This window comes from Trachypithecus francoisi, unplaced genomic scaffold (assembly GCF_009764315.1).
Source record: "Trachypithecus francoisi isolate TF-2019V2 unplaced genomic scaffold, Tfra_2.0 Lachesis_group12, whole genome shotgun sequence".
In the NCBI taxonomy this organism is placed as follows: domain Eukaryota; kingdom Metazoa; phylum Chordata; class Mammalia; order Primates; family Cercopithecidae; genus Trachypithecus; species Trachypithecus francoisi.
Genome location: NW_022681457.1, coordinates 33,943,989 through 33,966,737, shown reverse-complemented (window position 1 = coordinate 33,966,737; position 22,749 = coordinate 33,943,989). Strand labels below are relative to the sequence as shown.

At 32.6% G+C, this 22,749-nt stretch overlaps 1 protein-coding gene across 1 annotated transcript in view; it reads left to right on the top strand.

Annotated features, from left to right (window-relative positions):
* Positions 1–210: 210 nt before the first annotated feature.
* NEGR1 (neuronal growth regulator 1) overlaps positions 211–22,749 on the top strand; it is an 892,690-nt gene continuing 870,151 nt past the window's right edge. The window contains exon 1 of the mRNA XM_033225297.1: positions 211–589. Within this exon, the coding sequence (XP_033081188.1) occupies positions 414–589 (176 nt within the window). The 5' untranslated portion in view covers positions 211–413. The remainder of the gene's footprint in view (positions 590–22,749) is intronic.

The following is a 22,749-nucleotide window of genomic DNA, read 5'->3' as shown; positions in this document are numbered from 1 at the left end:
CGCTCGCCCTGCCTCCTCCGCTGCCGCCGCGCCTCCTCCCTCACTCTCCGGCGCGCTCGCCTCCTCGCTAGATGGTGTGCGAGCCGCCCGAGAATTAGACACACTCCGGACGCGGCCAAAAGCAACCGGGAGGAGGTGTAGTGTGGTGCCAGGGGGAGGGAGGGGAGGGAGGGAGGGAAAGCGAAGAGGAGGAGGGGAGGCGAAAACACCGAAAAACAAAAAGAGAGAAACAACACCCAACAACCAGGAGGGGGGGGGAAGAAAGAAAGAAAAGAAACCCACCCACCCACCAAAAAAAAAAAAAAAAAAAAAAAACTGTGGCGCGCCGCCTGGTTCCCGGGAAGACTCGCCAGCACCAGGGGGTGGGGGAGTGCGAGCTGAAAGCTGCTGGAGAGTGAGCAGCCCTAGCAGGGATGGACATGATGATGTTGGTGCAGGGTGCTTGTTGCTCGAACCAGTGGCTGGCGGCGGTGCTCCTCAGCCTGTGCTGCCTGCTACCCTCCTGCCTCCCGGCTGGACAGAGTGTGGACTTCCCCTGGGCTGCCGTGGACAACATGATGGTCAGAAAAGGGGACACGGCGGTACTTAGGTAGGAAGAACGGCGTGCTTTTCGTACTTGTCTCGGTCTATCTTTCTGTCTCTCTTTGAACCCTCTCTGCCTTCTTTATAACACAAGCAATAATGCTGGTGGTGCTCATCATCGAAAGACCACATCTCAAGAATTCCAGGTGCAGATTCTTCCCGGAGCCCCGGCCCGTTTATGCTGGGGCAGGTAGCAAGCTGGACTTGTGATGCTAAAGCACTTTGCCGGAACGCCGAGTAGCCTGGGGATGAGTGAACTGTCAGGTTTAGAAGGAGGGGCAGGTGCCACTTTGAAACTCAATGCACAAGGTCTCTGTTTTACTGTCATGGGGTACTCTTGGAGAGTCTGACAAGTTTATAAGGTTTGTTTCTATTTTACTCCAGCATAAGCGGCTCTTTCAAACTGCTGATTCTCTGTTCCCATTTATTTTCCCCCTCACTTGGACTCTTAGGCTCGGTTTCTTGGTCTTTATCTTTCTTTCCTTTTACCTCTTTCTCTTTTCTTTCTTTTCTCCTTCCTCCTTCTCTTATACCATTTTCCCCACCTCCTTGAAACTCTTTTTCCCTCCAATATCTCTTTTCATACCTTTTCTATTTTCGGTTTTTTCCCTCCTTTTTAAAATTTGTTCGCATATTTTCTCATTTTTAACTCCACGACTTTAATTTCTGTTCTTCACATTCAATCCCCTTTCCTCCTCTCTTTTACCCTTTTCCTTTTAGTTCATTTTTTTTTTAATTCCTCCTTAATGTTCCTATCCTGTGCTTTTGACTCCCATTTCTCGTCCCTCTCCCAATACCGTTTCCCACCCCTGTGGCAAACACAGGCATGGTCACTCTTCCCCTCCAGTACCGTTTACTCACCCTCATAAATCTTATTTCTATAAACATACTACTTCACATACTCTCACATCCTCACATGCGCTGGCACTTGCATGCTCTAAAAACACTTCCACATTCAGATCCTCTCTCACTGTTTAAAAGGCATACTCTCCTTCTCTGTTCCACATTGTCACTCACACATGTGTACACACTGCCTCTCTCACTCGCTCTCACTGTGGCTCTCCTTCTCTCTTTTTCTCTTTCTGGGTCTTTCTGTCCCCTCTTTCTTCCCACCTTCCTCCTTCCTTCAGTCTTCAGTTTTACTTCTTTTTCTCATTTTTCCTTTTTCCCTTCTTTCCCCTAAGCTTGATCTCTGAGGTGGTTTGTCGTTAATGAACATCCATACCCTGGTTTTACCCCTAAGCAACAGTGCAGAGAGGGAGTCTGGAAATATTTCCTATGAAAATATAAATGGATGATCAGCAAAGCTTAGATCTAAACAAAGCTAAACGCCCTATTCCTTCATTTCTTTCCCATCACCCTCCCTTCTTCCCTTGCCACCCCACCTCACATTTCCCTGAAAGATCTTCTTTCTCTCCACTGGGTGGTAGTTGGCTTATAAGTGTGGCTTGCACAACATCAGTGTACATGACATGTCTAAGGTGAAAGAGAGTGGGAAATGTTTCAGTTTGAATCATGCAACATATTTAAATTTAATGATGTGGGTGTGGTATATGACTTACACCTTTTGGAACATGCCTATGAGTTCAAATTTGGAATACTATCATATTTTTTAATATACACGAATGCATATGTTTTTAATAATTTCTGTTTTGAATTAAAAATGCCACTGTATACAAAAGTAACTAATATCTTTGTTATTACACAGTAAAAAGAAAAACTTTGTTGGTAACAGTGATAAACTCTTTGTCACAGAGAGGATATAAATTAAGCCTGTATTTACTCTTTATGTTAAGTTTGTTTTAGAAGTTTGAACAACAGTGATAAGGGCAAAACACTATCTTCAGAGATTGCAAACATATATCATGGGAGCTGCAATATGTATTTTTGTAGTAAGCAACATATTGCTTATTTGTAGTGAGCATTACCATTTTCACCCTAAAGGATTTATAAGACTGCTTTTCTTTCAATAATATATCCTGGCATTTGGTTTACCAAACAAACAACAATTTAATAAATACTATGGTTAATGAAAATAGCTGGACCCACATTCTGCTTCCAGGAGACTCATGTTTAGTTCACCCATTGCTTCCAATAGTGAAGCTTCCCTAATATGTGGGGACCATATATTTCCAGTGTTGTTGGTTTGGTGCAATCCTTGTTTACTTTGTGTGCTCCGTACCTCATCCATTTAGATGCTATATCCTGCATTTTGTGATATTGAGGGAACTTTTGACTTTCAAACTTCTTGAAGAGAACAGAGTCTCTGTGTCTTCTCAATAATGTTTCTAACAAATTAGATTTTAGTTTTTAAGTATTTTTTATCATATGAAATAGAAATTTGAACTACATTACTTTTTACTCAAAGCAATTTGCTTATAGTAATTCTGAAATTCTCAAAGAAGTATCTAGTTGTTGAACTTCTTACATTGTCTGTAGGTTTTAAACTAATTTAACGTATCCATTTATAAGAAATTCTCTCTCCATTAGAAAACGTTAAATATTGTCAGTTATTTTTTTCTTGACTTCTCTACAGCTGATAATTTTCTCTGCTCATGGACCAATACAGATAGAGCTTAAGGACTAACTGAGTATAGGCAACTCAGGTGATGCATTTTTTTTTAAATCAAGAGTAATGTCACAGTTATATTTTGTTTTTTCTTTGTATACTTAAAACCATATCTGTTGTTATTCTCAAACTCATTAGAACACAAAACAAAATTCTACCCTTCAAACATACGCCCTTGTCCCATCAAAATACATGAATGAAGCGCTCAGGAGAACACTTAACCGAATTACATGATATCATTCATCAAACTTAGCACAGTATATTCTATTTTTAATGTAACATATTCCTCACAGTGTCTTTAATAAAACACAAATAGTGGCATAACAGTTATCAAATAATTTTAAGTGCTAAAGGCCTGAAAGTGCAAACATGTCAGTCAGTGACTCTGTTGCTTGTGGTTACACTAATGAAACAGAAGTTTAAAGGTCAAATGATACATTTCTGTTTCCTAAGTGCCAGAATGTCTGTTTTTGAGAAGAGGATCATGAAAAACAAAACTTTCCTTAAGTGCAGTTATAATACACAAGGGAAATTCATTCTGTTATCTAACTGTTATCTGTCATTTTATAAATCATCTTTTCTGTTTAGCTTAAATACAGGATTTATGATGACATTCCACTTAATAATTTTAATATTTTTATCATTTTACCTTTGTCTCTTAGGGTTAGTGAAGCCATATATATGAAGTGTAAAGATGTTTCTTACTTTTAATAATATTATTCAGTGCTAAATTTCTGAATGATTCACTTGAATTATTTGGACCTTCTTGATAAAGTATTTAATGATACAGATATTCAATAGAGTAATGTTTGATATTTCCCTTTCTTAAACTTTGTATTTAAAAAATATATGGTGTCTAAAATGCATTGTAATTTGCTATAAACACAAGCTGTTTCCATTACGTTATTAAATATAGACTTTAATTGCTACTACATTTAATATATACAGTATTTTATTCTTAACAGAACTTGTTAATCTTGTATGGAGACATTAACTGTTTTTCCATTTTTTGAGTTGCATTTTGTAGTACATGGAAAATCTGAGTTAATGCGTCATGGGCTGACCTAGTAGAGAACAGGAATGCTAGAACCATATTGGTTATGCTTCAGGACCCAGTGTTTCTGGAACTGGAGAATCCAGGGGAATATAACTCTGCTCTAGAACAATACATAAATTTCAGGAGACTTAAAAAAATCATTTTGCAGTCACTTTAATATGAACCAGTTGCTTTACTCTTACCTTAGTAATAAATACTGTTATGTAAGCATGTCAAAAATGTTTAATACTCCTTGGAAACAATACTATGAACATCCTTATTTACATCCTCCCAGTGCCTGTACATTTTTAAAACACATGTTATTTTTAAGCTAATTTTTTCAATCTGTTTCTTATTCAGCCCTTCTGTATGAAGTTTGTACTTTTTTAGCCGCCTTTCTGATATGAATTCAAAATATCCTATTATCTGCTTATCATGCTTTAATCGAAAAAAGTAAGATTCTTTCCTTAATTGTAATATCTTCTTTTACCTTAGCAAAGTTGAACACAACTCTTGTCATTTTAATGCAATAGATTTGAATGAAAGTTATGTGATATCCTACTATGATTTTGTAATATGGAAGAAGGTTTTTGCTTAGGGCATATTTCTACACTATTGGAAACCACAAAACTTTTGCAAGTAAATAAATGAATGAATATGACAAGTATTTATTATTGCTTATCCTATTTGTTCACTACCTTTGCCTTTTTATTAGACTACATTAACTGGTTATGATTTGAAATGCATGCTGTTACAATAAAATAAATGATTTCTGTATGAGAATACAGAATTACCAATAGCAGTAAAAATCAATTATGGTGTACTTTTGGAATAGTATTTGGGAGTCTCACATTTTCTATTGAGTTATTCCTACACGTTGATGCATTATACCTTCCAAATGCTCAGTTCAACTTTACAAATATTTTCAATTTAGGACATTAAGGCACTATTTTAAAACCTGTATGTCTATTAAATAGTATTATGAAGAAATATTTTTAAAATACTGAGGTTTTTTTTTTTTTTTTTTTTTTTTTTTAAAAGAGGAGGGATAATGGATTATCAGAATGGTCAATCTGGAAAAATATGTTCTAGAATATGTAATAAATGTTAAATGTTACTTATATTGATTTGCAGAACTGTTCTATTGGCAAGGTATATTACTTGATACTTTAGTACACAACTATTAATAAAAGTATAAGATAATGTTTTTAATTTTCTAGATAAATGCATTTTGTCCAATCTTTTTAGTTCAGAAGAATTCAAAAACCATGTAGTTGTATAGATCTTTGAACACAAGCATGTTAATGAACTACTTATTTTAAATAGATAGGCTGTACAATTAAATCGCTACATGGAATAAGTTAATACTGCAATACCTGACTTCTAAAGAATTTACAGAAATGTTCCCATCATGGTCTGTGTGAGTTCTGGGCCTGATTGACCAGACCCATCCTTTGTCCATCTGCTATTCTGTGCTATGGGGTGGTGGTGGTGTCTTCGGGTGGAGGCTGGAGCTAATCCCTAAAGCTGCATTTCCCAGTCTTCCATGCTATCTTCAGGCTGTCATTAGCCAATGGAAAGTAGTTTTTGGTGAAGGGACAACATCATGAAGTGAGGGGCTAGGGCATTTCTCCCCTCTTTAATTGTTTTGGGCAGTGTACAGCACTGTATTCATCTCCCACGGGAACCTTTTTTGTTTCAACTGCCAACTGATAAAACTAGCTCCTGTGTTTCTCTTTACTGCTTTATCCCTTTATTCCTTCAACCTAGGAGTAGTAGTGGCTTCCTGATGTTACTAACCACTGAGTTATCTTATCACTTTCTATTTGGCTTCCCAGGTATTCTATCCCCTTTAAAATACATTTCCAACATTAAATTCTCCCATTTTTAATATACAGAATGGTGTTGTTTGTAGAATCTTGATAGATACATAGTGAAAAGTGATAGTTTTTGTGATTTTAATTATATTTGATTGAGTGACTGTGGCACTATAAGTGTTGCTTACTAGCACTGGATGTAGTAGTTTTTAAAGGAAACGTGCATAGAAGTTAAGCCATAAGAATATTGAGGCATATTACAAAGAAAAAAGAAGAGGCTTTTTAATCCATACACAGATTATATTAATAATAAACCAAATGAATAAATATTGAATTAATATAACATTTAATAATTTCAGTAGGAAAATATATAATGTTGCTATGTGTGGAAAATCAATTGATGAACATATATTGATGAGATTCAATAACAGTGTTATATTTTTTGACTGAGCCAAAAATAACTATGATTAAACCCTGCTTGTAGATATGTGATCAGAATGCTAAGACAATTCATAGAGTGTTGCCTATTGAATTCAATAAAAATTAAAGGTCTTTCTTTATATAGAATAACATCTGAGGTGACAATAAAAGTTTCTAGTTTTTACGAAGTATATGACCATAACAATATTGCTAATTGAACTATTTGACTATTGTAGGAATTAGTCTCAAACAAGTGGAATCTTTTGATTAAAACTCAGGTCATTTTTCTACTATATCTTGTTTCAAAATTGCAGAAATTAAGACATTATTGATATCACATGACTTAAACACTTTTTTTTTTTTTGAGATGGAGTCTCGCTCTGTCCCCCAAGCTGGAGTGAAGTGGCACAATCATAGCTCAGTGTAGCCTCTAAATCCTTGGGCTCAAGTAATCCTCCTGCCTTCTTAGCCTTCTGAGTAGCTGGGACTACAGGTGTGTGCTAACATACCTGGCTAATTTATTTTTATTTTTATTTTTAGAGATGGAGTCTTACTGTGTTGCCCAGACTGGTCTCAAACTCCTGACCTCAAGCCATCCTTATGCCTCAAACTATCAAGTAGCTAGAGTTATAGATGAAAACCCCCTCTTAACTGTATATCAGATGATGTAGTGACCTTCTCATTTGCTCCTGCAAAACACTTTCTAAAAGACACTTATATAGGTGTCTGGTTCATATATAAATAAACAATTGTCATTGAGTCCTACTATTGGTACATTTTTCTGTAATTATTCAGGAGAAATGATGATTTAAGACTGTTATTAAATGACTCTTTCTCAGGGATGCTCTAGAGAGGATTTCTGAATTTGGAAAGAAGTTGAATTTCTTGATATCATTCATTGCATTTCTCTGGAAGCTCACTGATAGATTAAAGATTGTCATTGTCACTTTCTATGCATATGAAAAAATAAAATTTATTGTGTTTTTTTCTAGGAGTATCCTATTACTTGTCATTTTGCTTTTCTAAAGGAAATGTTAAATTGGTTCACATTTTATTTTGTCAGATATTTTATGTGTTTCAAATTAACCAGCAGAAACAAAAACTTCCCGTATGACTGGAGACTAAAATCTTAGATTTTTCTACACAGTCATAATCGTTATCAAATTGAGTTTTAATTACTCTGCTGTATATATTACAGAAAAAAGTGGTATAACTTATAAGATCTTTATGAATAAATAGTAGAAATTGATATTTTGCAAATATGTATTTTCTGTTTTTCTTTGCTATTTTAATTTTGATTAGAAAAACACATGGGTTTGTAGTGGTAATACCCTCATTCAGCTATCTGTAGGGCCTTAGCACAGAAGCTTTCATGTATCAGGCCAATATCCACTAATTTTTGAATTAATGAGTAAATGGAAGGATAAGTGAAGAAATGAATGTATTTAAGTGTTTTTTTGTTAAATCCATATATCAACAATCCCTCCCTTAAATAATTCCTGCAGAAGTCTTAGTGGTTTAAGAGATATACATTGGAAATATTTAGTGTCTTTAAATTACAGGACACAGTCTACTTTGAAGGAAATATACTTCTTGCTAAAGGTATTATTAAATAAAATGTACTAAAATGTAAGACATTTTATATAACAAAGGTAAAGTGTTCTTTGATTAACTTCTATTTTGTGTGTATTTTCATGTGTGTGTGTGTATGTACTATGTTAAGATTTCAAGGGTATTCTTACTGTAGGTTTAAGCAGAAAAGTTTGAAATGTAATGATCTAGTTGTAAGATTTTGAAATGTAGTTATAATTTTAAGAAGATCCCAGATTTTAAGTTATATAGGAAGGCTTTTGCCCTTGACAATTATAATCAACAGATAGCAGGAACAGTTCAAAATAGCAAAATCTCTATTGTGGCCTCCTAACGTTTATTTCTGTTTCTACTTCAACTTAGGGAGCCTTCTCTTCCTTTCTCCTAAAGCTTTAATTAAATGAAATCAATAAGGATACAAAGGTAGAAAGAATTAGCTATTGCTACAATTTTACTGAATTGTAAAAAGTAGCTATGCGCCCCAAACCAGAGCAGAACTTTTGTATCATTTTAACCATCTCCTAGAGGTAGGTCAACAGTACTTTATAAACCACAGTGTATTGGTACTAGCTGATAGAATTTTAATGTGGTCATATGGCTTTGATTTATAATGTTGAGGATGTTATCTATTGATGTAGTGGTTTCTAAGCCATATCAAGTTCTGAATCCTGACAGAGGACCTTTGATGCTCTTATAAGCATTCAGCTGGCATGGGAATTGGTCTCTTAATCACTTTCTCTAAGAAAAGAAGAATAGAGGAAAGGAGGAATTTGGCAGTGTTGCCAGCATTAAATGTTGCTCTTTTGAATAAAAGCCAATACATTGTACTTTCCAGATAGCTGGTAATTTACTCGATTTAAGGAAGATGTTTATAACCCTTTTCAGTCCAGAACAAAGTTGTTCTTTACTGAATTTTTCTGAGTCGTTTGGACATAGGTCCAATGCCCATGCTCATGCTATTGATAGAGTTTGTGTGCGTATTAGTGTATGTTTAAAGCTGTGGCTACTGCCATAAAGTATGTAAAGGTTTTAGATAACTTAAAGGGCCATGGAAAATATGTGTTCCATTGTCTTCAGAAACCCCTTTCTTTTCATGCAACTAAGTTACATTTAGAGGTATTAATGAATTTAAGAGATACTGTGAATATAAGAGCTGTAATCAGAAGATATTTTATGTATTTTCTTTAATAACATTTATCCTGTAATATAAGGGTATCTAATAAAGAGATCATAAAGTTTTTCTAATTTTATAAATAGAATATTTCTTACAGTAGAATATATTTAGATACCTAATATTTGATTTGTAAGTATTTTCAAATTAGTATATTTGGCTGTTGATCAGTTGAATAGAAAATGGCTTGTGGACTACTTAGTGTAGTGCTTGGTAGATTATTAGTATTCCAAACCTGAATGTTGAGTGAAAGAATGGGAGAAGAGATGGGGAGGAAGGGAAGAGGAAGAAAGGGAGGGAGGAAAGCCTTTTAAGCTGTATTAGTGACTTTTCATCAAATTACCTTAAACTTTAGATCCCTTGGGATGACTTAGAATTAAGCCCAGACATTTCATTATGTAGAAGTATAATAAGAGAAAATATATTTAATTTCATATAATTTATTAAATAACTGAAATAATTCTAAGCCCTTAATTTTCTGTATTAGTCTGTTTTCATACTGCTGATAAAGACATACATGAGACCGGGAAGAAAAAGAGGTTTAATTGGACTTACAGTTCCACATGGCTGGTGAGGCCTCAGAATCATGGCGGGAGGCAAAAAGCACTTCTTACATGGTGGCAGCAAGAGAAAATGAGGAAGAAACTAAAACAGAAGCCCCTGATCAACCCATCAGATCTTGTGAGACTTATTCATTATCATGAGAATAGCATGGGAAAGACAGCCCCTCATGATTCAGTTACTTCTCCCTAGGTCCCTCCTACAACATGTGGGACTTCTAGGATATACAACTCAAGTTGAGATTTGGGTGGGTGCACAGCTGAATCGTATCACCTTTCCATGATGAAGTAACATACACTGTACATATTGAAGTTTGAAAATTATATTTTTCATCCAGGTGTATGTCTTCCTTCTTAGTTACTAGTCTATATTTATTTTAGAACATAGATAGCAGCTTTATACCTTGGCCTGTAATTGGGTCAGAGGCCATTTTTTGGAATGTATTCACAAAAGGAAATTAGATATACAGTAAGTGCTCATTTAGTGTTGTTGATAAGTTTTTAGAAACTCTGACTTGAGTAAAATGATGTATAATGAAAGTAACTTTTCTTCCTTCCTCAACATTATAAGAAAACAACATGGAACAAAATGATGTTACTCAATCACCTGCTGTATGTTGTTTTACTTAAAGTTGCAACTTCCAAGAATCTATTCACACCATTGAGGGATTATAATACATCTTTGAAAAATCTTCTGCATCTCTTTCTTACACTTATGTTACTTATTTTTGTTCACAAATTATTCTAGATGTGAAGTTACTTTTGCTTATTTGCACAGTTTATCATTTATCATAATTGCTTAGTTTTATTGAAATTGTTCATGCTTTGAGGCAACCAGAATGGAAGTAATCAGAGCTTGAGTTCCTGCTTCTGTACTTACTGGCTATGTGACCTTGAACAAAAGCCTTGTCTCCACAACAGAAGTAGATGGGTTAAATGAGATATTACATGTAAAATGCTGGCAGTACATAACACATAGTAAGTACTAAAAGTACATTAGCTAATACTTTTATGCTGCTTTTTTTCTGCTAATCTCACTTTGAAATCTGTTGGCACTTGGCTTCACATCTGGAAGTAGAAACACACTAAAAAATGTTTTAGCTCTTAGGGTGCAGACCCAGAGCACTCAAAAGAAATGGAATCACAAATTTTATGCTCAACAGACTGATGGTGATTTGATTCACTTACCAGAAGTGAGAGAGCACTATAATTGGGTGGTCACATGAAGCAATGAGGACTTAAGTGAGAAATGGAAAGAAACAGAAGAAAAGAAGTAAGAGTAATTAGAAATATGTAATGACAGTGAAAGAGTCGGAGGATGAAGATGAACATTTGTGACAGTTTAGAATGGAAGATATGACAGCTCGTGATAACACTGAAATAGTTGATAAGAGGACGAGCATTAAAAAATTAGCAAACTCTGGATTCTGGATAGTGTAGCAAATAATTATTGAGGATTCGATATTTTCTTATGGTTCCTCGGGGCATCTGTAGGTTATGCTGAAGGCAATGCAGTTCAGAAGCAGTAGGTATGGGCAAGAACTTTCCCTATACATTGCCATTGTTGCCAGAGGCAATATACTGAATTAAATCTTGAAATTATGTATGAATGCTTGCCCTAATTCTGCATATTTGCAAAATGCACAGCATAGTGTTTTATAGTCATGATGGTGGAGCCATCATCAACATCATGATTCAGATTGAAATCACAGTCCTAGAACATCTACCATATATAACATACATTCTCAACTATGTACAATAAACTATTTCTTTCCCACTCTTATAGCCAAGTAGATTGGCAAGGGAAGGTAACTTGAACCAGGTGGAGCAGTTAGGAAGTGGTGGAGCCACAATTACAATCCAAGTCCTTTATCCCAAGCCCAGTGCCTTGCTCATTATCTTGTACCTCTTACTAAAAGAAATCAAAACAATGATAAAAAATTTATTAGTTATTCATTTATTATGCATTTACTGAGCACCAACTGCCTTTTAGCTTCTAAGTCTACAGTGATTAAAAACATCAAGAGAGTATGTTCTATAGTTGAGGAAACGTGAAATTGTTTAAATGAGATTACATATTTGGCATATTAAATGTATATGCATATATATTTAATATATAGCATATATATTAAATGGTCACACGCATTTACTAGATAGGAAAATTGTGAATTTTTAAAACTAGATATTCTGAAGGAAAATCTCTCATCCATAAATGATTCCACCCCTAATGATTACAAGCTATTGATAACATAACAGAAAAAACAGCTATTGAACATCACACCTCGTTAGGTATTATGTATTGATCACTGCAATGAATCTTTACAACAAACTATACTTCTTCTACTTTACAAATGGGGAAACAACCTCATAGAAGCTGAGTAATTTTCCGAACTTTATTACAGCGATTAATGCATTACCATGATTTGATCCTAGGCCTGTGTGTCTCCAAGGCTCATGCTCATTTCCTTTCAAAAGCCACAAAATGTCCTGAAGCTTTTTTGTATACTCTAGTCTTTAAAAGAAATGAAAATCAGTAGTTCCTTGTTATAGTATTCCAAGTCCCTAGTTTAATCATCTGAATGCCCATCCTGATATAACCCTGAACAGCTGAATCACCTTGATTCACTCCTTTGAAAGGGGTTAGGCAGCCAATAATTTTAAGCACCATTATTTCCCAAGATAGGAAGATCCAAAGATTCAGAGACCTATAAAAGTTCCTTGTACTCCAATTTCAATAACATGTCAGTAATAAGTTATAGAGTCTTATGTTTAATTGCCATCAATGAAAAATACCAAGCATATTAGATATGTTGCCTTTCTCTGCTAGCTGGTAGAAGTAGTTTCTATAGTTTATAGCCTAATTGAAAACTTGTTTGTATCCAGTAGTACATAATTTAAGAATCTTTTAAAATGTGCTTATATATCCGTCTTCTAGAGACTTTGCATGTGTACCCAAGAGAAGTGTAAATTTTATGATGGCTGCGGCTGCTTTACATATCAAAAGCTTTTCCAGTAAAGTACTATTTTTGTCTCATATTGTTAAAAAATGCTTTCAAACCTTTATAACCCAGTTCTAGCTCTTTCTTCGCATTCTTACACCCTTCCATTTTATATTGTTTATTCTATCAATTTTATATTAGTCTGTTATCTCATTTGGCTGTACATAAGAATATAACAGACATAGTCAACAGCATTGATTTATATTATTTAAAATTATTAATCCTATATGTTGCTATTTGTGTAGAATGTTTTCTAAATTCTAGAATCCTTGAATTGGTTTTTAATTTTTCTTTCTTTCTTTGAAAATGTATATTTTTCCATTCATTGTATAGTTTTTCCCATAGGCAATTTGTTATTTCAGGAGTTCATTCACTCAATTTCCACATTTATGCATTGAGTCACTGTAGTATGCTATCCACTTTCTGTGAGTTTAAGATCCAATGATGATAAGAGATAAGTTCCTATCTATTGAATTTACATTGTAATTCAGTCTATATTCTCAAACACTGTTGTGTGTTATAAAAAACTTACATGTGGATCTCTGTTTCACTGACTTTTAGCTCAGTGGCCACAGCAAGTTATTCGGTTTTTCTGAGACTCAGTTTTCTTGTCTGTAAAATGGAAATACTCAAAGCTACTCCCGTGCTTATTGTGAACACTATAGTAACGTTTGTGAATATGCCGAAAGCAGTGTCAGACACAGTTCATGTTCTTTTGTTATCAGTTTTCTTTCTTATGCTACCTTCCTTCTCTTCCTTTAATACAGCTATAATTTATGGCCAGAAAAATCTAGTTAAAGAAATTGTTACGTGTTATATTGTACTTGGTGTATTCTGTTTGCTAATAACTTCTGAGGTTCACCTATTTTAAATTCAAGGCAGCTTTCTGATACTGTGAAGAGTAGAGTGTATCTGAAGACATGGTGACCATCTCACACATATTGTTTCTACTTCTTGGACTTATTTTTTTCTTCATCTGAGACGCTTTTCCTTCATACTGTTTTCTCTGTAAGACTTTTATACATGGATTTTCCTCTAAATTTATCATCAGTTTTTGACATATTCTGAAAGTCTCTGAAGGTTTATTTTCTTCATTATTTCTTCTGTTAGCATCATAATCTTTTTACCATCATTGTGTGTTTCTTCTACTATACTACACTTTTTTCAATAGACTTGTATTTTCCTTTTTCTTGGTTGAAATGATATGTGTAAGGGATACCTGATGCTTTATTTTACCAACAAAGCAAACAATATTTTTAATTCTTTGGCAAGTAATTCTTCATTGAAATAGCACGTTCATGCTTTTGTGATTTTATTTTATCAATTATTTTAACATGCCTGCGCACGATGGATGACCCTTCTGTCTAGCAATTTCAGTAATTGGTGAGTTGATTTTCTGAATTTTCTTGTGGCATTCAAATATTCTCTTCATATTTGATACGTATAACTAGTTTCTTACAGACAATATCTAGACTTTTCCATATTGTCCAGCTTTAAGTATGACACAGTGTATATAATATTACTATGGGGACATCACTAAAATGAAAATTCTTGGTAATATTCTTTTTTCACATTAAAATTCCTATTCACCTTTCTTCTATATAAGAATATATTATTCTTACTATTTCAAAATTCTCATAAAACCCTTTAATAGCCTCATCATTTTTCTACTTACAGTTACGTATGCATGTGTATGTGAGATGGGGTCCTTGCAAATAGTGGCATATTTCTATGAATTATTTTGAAAATTGGGTGAGGAAACTGATTCCGATCGGTTACCTCACTGTAAAATGGGTTAATAATAATGCCTAACCAATAGGTTCTAAGAATTCAACGAGATAAACATTGTAAGCTCCTCAACATCATGCCTGGTACGAAATAAACAAATGTTGCTAGTATGATTTTTCTAAATATTAACAATAAATCTTCATCGATATTATAGGGAATTAGCTGATAGCAATCAACATCAAAGTTTTCTGATAGCATGATTACTTCTTTACCCTCCAGTATGCTTTAGGGACTTACTAATTATTCTTTATTTCAGATAGGTCCTTTTGCTATTGCCCTCTCTTGTGTGGGACATTCTCCTTCTCATCAATTAATTTTCTAAAAAAAGAGTTTTAATAATTTTCAGGTTCTATTTATTCTCTAAATTTAGCTCAATGGTATTTTTTTCTCATTCCCAAATTTGTATTTGTGTGTGTGTATCTGTCTCTATTTATATACACTTGGTACATTTTTTAGATTTTTATGTATGTATATACATACATACACACATTTATGAATGTATTTACATAGTGAATGTGTTTGCCCTGCATTTAATACAAGATTTGATAAAATGTGTTTGGTCAAGATAAAGAAATTCCTTTCTTGTATTGTAGTTAATTATATACATATTTTATAAAAGACTTTTACCCAGCTATAGACCTGGTGAAGAAAGAACTGTTACCTTAATTGCCTTAGTATCACTTAAGGCCTTTAACAGGCTTGGTGTGTAGAAATAAGTAAGTGAATCTATAAAAAACGTAATTCTCTCAGTAGAATCCTTTACCATGTTTAGTTTCTGACAGTGTATGTGCTTATGGTACATATGCATTTTTAATTTATTAAGTTATTAAAGTTTGTTATTATTTAACATGGTTTACATAGATCCATTTGGAATATATGTTGAGGTAAATATGTATTGGCATCTCCATTTTTTAGCGTTCATTGCAATGTTATGTCAGTTACTCACCAGAAGTTTTGTGAGGCCAAGGGCACACTTTTCTGTAAATATAGCTGCCATGCTCCCAGAAAATGTTAATATCAATAACATTATGATGATGTAATAACATGGATGGGAAATCTTCTCACAAAAGATTATCTTAGGAGTTGAGTAAGGTGCTATATTTAAAAAATGTAATGCTATCTCAAAGTAAGATTATTTTTGGAATTTTACTTAATAAAACCACTTGAATTCTAGAGTACATACCGTAGTATTTTTTTGAATAGGGGATTATAAAATAGGACATCATAAGTGAGGAAGAAGAATTAAGTCCTATCTGATAGGACTAATCATTCAGAGTTGGAAAATTATTTTGAATATTCTGTTATAATGATGATAGTCCTATGATGTATATAATCTATTAAGAAAATCGTTTTTCAAATTTATAAAAATAGGAAGCTCATTGAAGATTTTTCAAATATCTTTTAAGTTCTTAGCAGGTATGCTTAATACTGCATGCCTTAGAGATTTAAGAAACAAATAATTCTTAGTTTGATTTTAAAGATAAAAACTTTTAGTTTCTGGTGCCTACAGGGTATATTACCATTTAGTGGGGCATTCAATAGTTTATTGATTGAATATATTTTCATTTTCTTGAAAGCTTAAAATACACTTAACAACTGACTTATTATTCTGTAGTATGTAAGTTACATACTTTAGGCTCAAATTAATGCCTAGTTGTTTAATTAAATTGGATGCTTACATTTCAGTTATTTTTCTTAGAGAAAAAATGTAAAAGAGGGATTTTGATATACTCAAAGATTAATGGAAATATTGAAGCTGATTAACCTTAGTATCACAAAATTAATTAAAATTAAAGGCTAACAAAACTATCTTCTTAATGAAAGGGTCAATTTATTATCTTATTTATATATAAGATTATAATCTTATATGTAAATATAAGATATCATATATGATATATAAGATTAACATATTATTCAAAATATTCAAATTATTTTGAATGATTTTCTTTTGGCATCGTCAGATAGGTTGGTGGTTAAACAGGCAAACAGCTATCAGCAGTCATGCATAATTAAAACAAAAAGATTATCCAAGAGTTTAGAGTAAATGTAGCCTAGAGAAAAGAAATCTGCTATGTAAGATATACAGAAATTAGTAGTGTGTAGTTATTCAACTTTGATTAATTAGAAAATGTTAAATTATTTGCAACTATTGAACTATTTTATGAAGAAATGACAGTTAAATAATCTAAAAGTTATTCAGTACAGTAATTTATAATAATTACAAATTTATTACATTAACACAATCTTCAAAGTGACAAAGATAAATAAAATAATTTCCTGTTAATGTGTTTTCCATCTGTAGAAAACTTAAACTTTGGTACATTTTTTAGATTTCTCTTTATTTTCAAAATAGTAGTTTTCTACAAAGAAATATAACATTATCATTGTAAGTGATTATTTATTTATTTATTTTTATTGTACTTTAAGTTCTAGAGTACATGTGCACAATGTGCAGGTTCGTTACTTTATTACTGAGAAAGTCTATTCATTATTAAACGTTTTATATGTGTTAGTAGGGGCTGTATTTTCTGTCATTAAAAGTAATTGATTCATTTAAATATCATAAAATATTTTAAAAGTTTTTAAGAACTAAAATACTACTATAGAATTATTTAGTTTCCATATATATGTTATTTTAATTTGGATAACAAATAATAAAATACATTTTAGCATAAGAGATGTCAAAAAAGAAATATGACTTTATTATTCAAAATATAATTAATCATTTATAATGACTAATTTCTATATTTAAAATGTTAATATAGAATAGCTATTTAGTGCAAGTAAATAATCCCACTAAAATAGCATCAAGATATAATTATAAATATTTCTTACAACTTTTAAATTAAGATTTAAACATTTCTTTCATATCTTTGAAATAATATTTGTATCTTAAAATGTTATATTGCTCATATATTATCTTAAATATCACAACAGCCTTATGAGGGAAGCAGAACAAGTGTGAAAATTCCAGTTTTACAAATGAATAAACACAGGCTTAGATGTTTAAAGACCTCTTTTTTTATGAATAATAAATATATCTTGTAAATATCAAAGCTTGGATTGGACCTCAGTCTGATTTCTTGTTCTGTATTTCTTGTTCTGATTTCTTGTCTTCATATTAATGATTACACAGACATAAACTACTGAGAGTTACAGATTTTATTTTATTTTCAGTGGACTCCAGAACAGCTTTTGATTTTATTTACCCTCTGTATTGAATATGCCTGTCATAGTTAGGGATACCTCTAATTTCCAGAAAACATCGTTTCCCCTTCTGTGCTCCATTCCCCATCATATTTTACTCTTTCCAGTGAATATATGTATTACATAAATAATGGAAACATCTAAGAGGAAGTGGATTTACATAGGGATAAGAAAATCAGGAAAAGGATGATATATTGAAAATTATTTTCCCACCACATAACATCACCATTATCTTTTTTCATTGCCATTTTTAATTTTTTGTTTGTTTGTTTATCACTTCACTTAATTTGGGCATAAGAGGTGAGAGAGAGTTGTTCTGTCTGTGTGTGTGTGCCAAAAGATATACTTACATAGCAGTAAATCAAGAAAGTTAGAATGGAAACTATTCAAGTATAGATAACTTTACATTCTAAACATTCTCTTTGTTTTGTTTTGACTGACTACATTCATCACAAGTTTTAGGAAGCAATTTTAAGGTTGCTTTTATTAAGCATATATTTAACTTCAATAGCAGATTTTATTCACTTCAGAGAACTAAAACATCCAACTTGCATAGGTAATTTCAAAGAATGAAGAAGTAGAGCTCTTTGATCACTCTCGATGAACATTTCTCCAAATGGTGTTTTTTGGGGACTGCTAATGGGAATGCTAATCCATCTACAAGATGTTAATCAACATGTTTAAAAAAACTCCTTCAGCTGACATATATGATCAGCATTCTTTATCTTCTAAAAAAATCTGATGCCTACAGCATGTAAGTAAACTTCTCTTTAATATGACTATAAACTTTTCTTGTCAGTTGCCTTTTGAGATTAGCAGAGTCGGTTAAATATGAATGTGTTGAGAAAGACTTTTGTTTCTACAAAGTTGAATTATTTGAAAATACTAGATAAAAGTAATTGTTTAAAATAACTTTTTAATAATATTTAAGTATATGTAGATGGGGTAACTAAAAAAAATTGGAGGAAAATAATTAAAACCTAGATGACTTCTCAGAATGCTTCACAAATGTCTTTAAGTTGTCATTCCTCTTTGAAAAACAAGGAACTGAAAATGTGGTAGTCTTAGTGGAAGCGGTATGTGATAGAAGAAATACAGTGTGGAATTTTAGTCCCTTAGTTACTAAGAAAAGACGCTGACCTGATGTTTTAAGACTGGTACATAAATATACACTTACGTATTTTAAGTAAAAATAAAATATTTATGGTATGCACATAATAAAGTACTTTTTGTTTAACTGACCAACATGATCTTCAGATTTTTTTATAAGATTGCTTTAAAAAACATTGTATGCGGTTGCAAATAATTTTAGAAGACACATCTTCAAATAATATACCACTAATTAAGCATATATGTACCTTTATTGCACATTCATGGAGAGAAATTTAAATATAATTTGATATTTATAGACATCTTTGCTTTTTGTGTGAAGGAGATAATAATGATTCATTCATTGATACAACTAATAGTGCTTAAGCATTTAGTATATGAGAGTATTCTATTAGATGACTGGAATCCACTAGAAAAAACAAAAGCAAAAAATCTCTTGTCCTCAAAAAGCTTATTATATACGACAGGTAAACAAGTGGAAACAGGAAAAACAGACAGCAACAGAAGAAAATAGTTTTTTTAATAAGGACAAAAATAATGAACTCTGTGTATTCTTCTCCCATTGTGTTCCAATTAGATTTCTTTTGTTACTATGAAGGAAACCACTGCTATTTGAGCTTTCACTTCAGGAGAAAGCTTCCAGAACTCAGGCAGGACTTCCAGAACTCAGGCAGGGTACCACTTCCTCTCCCAATCCACTCCCTTTATAGAAATCATAATTTCTACATATAGTATTACACTTCACTTTCCCAACCTTATGTAAGTAAGGGAAATACCGTTCTGGCTTTGTTGCCACTCGTGTTTCCATGTAAAAGGTTCTTTCTCAGCAAGTGTGCCCTGCCACCCAATTATCCAATCTAGGATAGCTTCCCATTCAAATGTTAAGATGCCCGTTTTCCCCGACATCATATGCTCTTTCATGATACTGTATTTATTGTCTTTCTGCCCTTCTTTTTAAAGCTAATAGATTTAGAGGGTGCAAGTGCAATTTTGTTACATAGAGATATTGTGTAATGGCAAAGTCTGGGCATTTAGTGTATACATCACCTAAATAAAGTACATTGTACCCAATAGGTAATTTTGTATTTCTCACCTGCTCCTATCCTTACACCTTTTGGGATCTCCAATATCTATCATTCCACTCTTTATATTCATGTTACACATTGTTTAGCTGTCACGTCTAAATGAGAACATGTGGCATTTAACTTTCTGTTTCTGAATTATTTCACTTAGGATAATGGCCTCCAGTTTCATCCATGTTGTAAAGACATGATTTCATTATTTTTGTGGCTGAGTAGTATCCCACTACTTTTGCTTATAAGAACAGGGACCTTGCATACTTCTTGCCAAGCATTGCCAAAGTGGTGCCGGACCCCATAATTGGTACTCAATGAAATTTTGTTCGTAGAAAAAAAATTTTAGATGTAATTTTTTAACTACAAAGCCTTTCAATATTTAATATGACAATGTTAAATATCTATTTTGGCAAATCTATAGTTTTAACAAATATATAGTTTTAATAAAACTATTTTGGATTTTTTTTTCTGAGAAATATCTCTTTAAACCAGTGTTCTTCATAATACAGTTTGAGAAACATGCTTATACATTTATTAGAAGATTTGCCTATTAAATTTCTATTTTAAAATGTGAGGGAATTGAAAATATTTATAATACCTTATGCTAGGTGTTAAAACCACACTATTGGTCTCCAAATTGGTTATGAACTTAAGTGACAATAAATTTAAACATCTGAAAGGGTAGTGAAAAAGCTCTGTCTCTCATCATTTATAGTACCAACTTAATGTCAGCTTATTCTTTGGCCATCTATTTACGCTCATATTCTGACTGTTGTTTACTTTGCTATTACTGTAAAGCATGATTTTTTCCTCCTAGAATAAAAATGTTAAAATGATTTTTTATAACATGCTCATTTGTGATCCTTCTAAAATGCAACTCACTGTATAATATAAACAAAAGCCATAATCTTATAACTATATCTAGAAATTTCAGAAATACCTGTATTAATGTGGTCAAACATTTTATGTTTGCATTTCTGCTTATTTTTAATCTTCAATAATTGTTTTAATTATATTTTGCTTCTGGACTAATTTTTGTAATTCGTTCACTTTTCAGAAAGAAATGTAATTATGCAATCTGCATGTAAATGTCACTTTTTAAGAATATGATTCCCTTACTGTAGGATAAAATACTGAATCAAGTGTGAATTTGTATTGAATTTCAACTGGAATTCATTTAAACTATTATATTCTAATTTGAGCAACTATTTAGAAAATTTGTGTTTCATTCATAGTTCATTTTACCAGGGCAAGTTAGTCAGTTTGAAAAGTATCTGACAGAGTAATAGTGGAACATACTGATGTGTAGTGTCATCTCTAGAGTTAACTGCTTCATTTTAAATCATAATGTTGCTACCACCTTTTGGACGAAGTGCTTAACCCCATGTGCCAATAGTGCATATTTTATAGAATGGTTGTGAGGACTTATTTTTATAAAACGTGTGCATTCTAAAAACAGTGCCTGACTCATAGTAAGCGCTTAGTAAGCGCGAGTAAATTATTTTATGTTGTTTACGAATATAGATTGTATAATTTAATGAATGAGAAGAAAGTTTCTGTTCGAAATATCCTTTGTAAACATTGGGCTTATCAGTAGAGAATAAAATCTTGATTTTGGCTGAAACCAAGGATGGAGGATGTCTTTACACTATATAAAAACCCTTTGTGGGAAGCTAAAATTTTTAAGTTCACAGATTTCAAAGTGAGAGTAATCTAGATTCTTTCACTTCCTATTGTGACTTTAGGCAAGTTTACCTCTCAAAGTCATGGTTCAAAATGCTAAAATGAGAATGATTCCATACTTCTTAGGGTTACTCTAAGAAGCAGAAAAGGAAATTTATATAAAGCACTTAGTGCAGTGTACAATACATAGTAAATGATTAAGTTTTTATTATTGTTTTAAAGTTATATTTCAACTGATTATTTTAGAATCCACTTTGAGAAAAATAAACAAATGTACAAACAAAAGTCATCTGATAAAAACTGGAGTAATTACTACTGAAATAGAGGAATAAGAATAGTTAAAAAAAAAAAAAAAAGTTGAGCATTAACAAAAGATAAACTTTACCTGCATAGCGATTTTGCCTGAGATAGAACCATATACAAGAATAGTTTTATGTGTACCTCATTATTGTCAAAGAACACTTGTTAGGCTTCCCCATGTTCATAGTCTTGTAAGGGTCTATTAACTGGACATGATCCCCTTTAGAAGGATGTAATGAGATGTATTTTCTCCATGTATAAGCTCCCTTTCCGTAATAGCTTTGATTCATTGAGAACATGCACTGTGTTGCTGTGGAATATGATACACTAGTAAAACTTTTTTCTCTGATTACAAGTGCAAAAAACTTTCCCTCTAATTTTGAGAGGTAGCTTTTAAATACTAAAAATCACTATCATAATTTAGATGATGGCTTATTAATAAAAAATATGTCTTCAGTTATCACAAAGAGTCATTATTGTGTACAGGAAAAAGGGAGTTTGAAGAACATATAGTAAATTTCAATGTATAGAAGAAGAGGAGTAAAAGAGTGTATAAAGGAGATTATCCACCTTAGGTGGCACCTAGACTCATGCCCGATTTATCCTTATCCATTAAACATCTCTTCAGGAAGCCTGTTGTGTCCTTGGCACCTAGCACAGTGCCTGAATTCATGTCAATTGAATTGAATTGAGTTACAATCTATAGCTCCTTGTTTTTAATGTAACTTTTAAATATTGATATTATATACTTAGTAACTACTGACATATCTTGCACTGTAAATTTTGGCTTCGTAGGACCTAGTCATAAAACATTTTGTTTGGTCTTGTCATAGTTCAGATC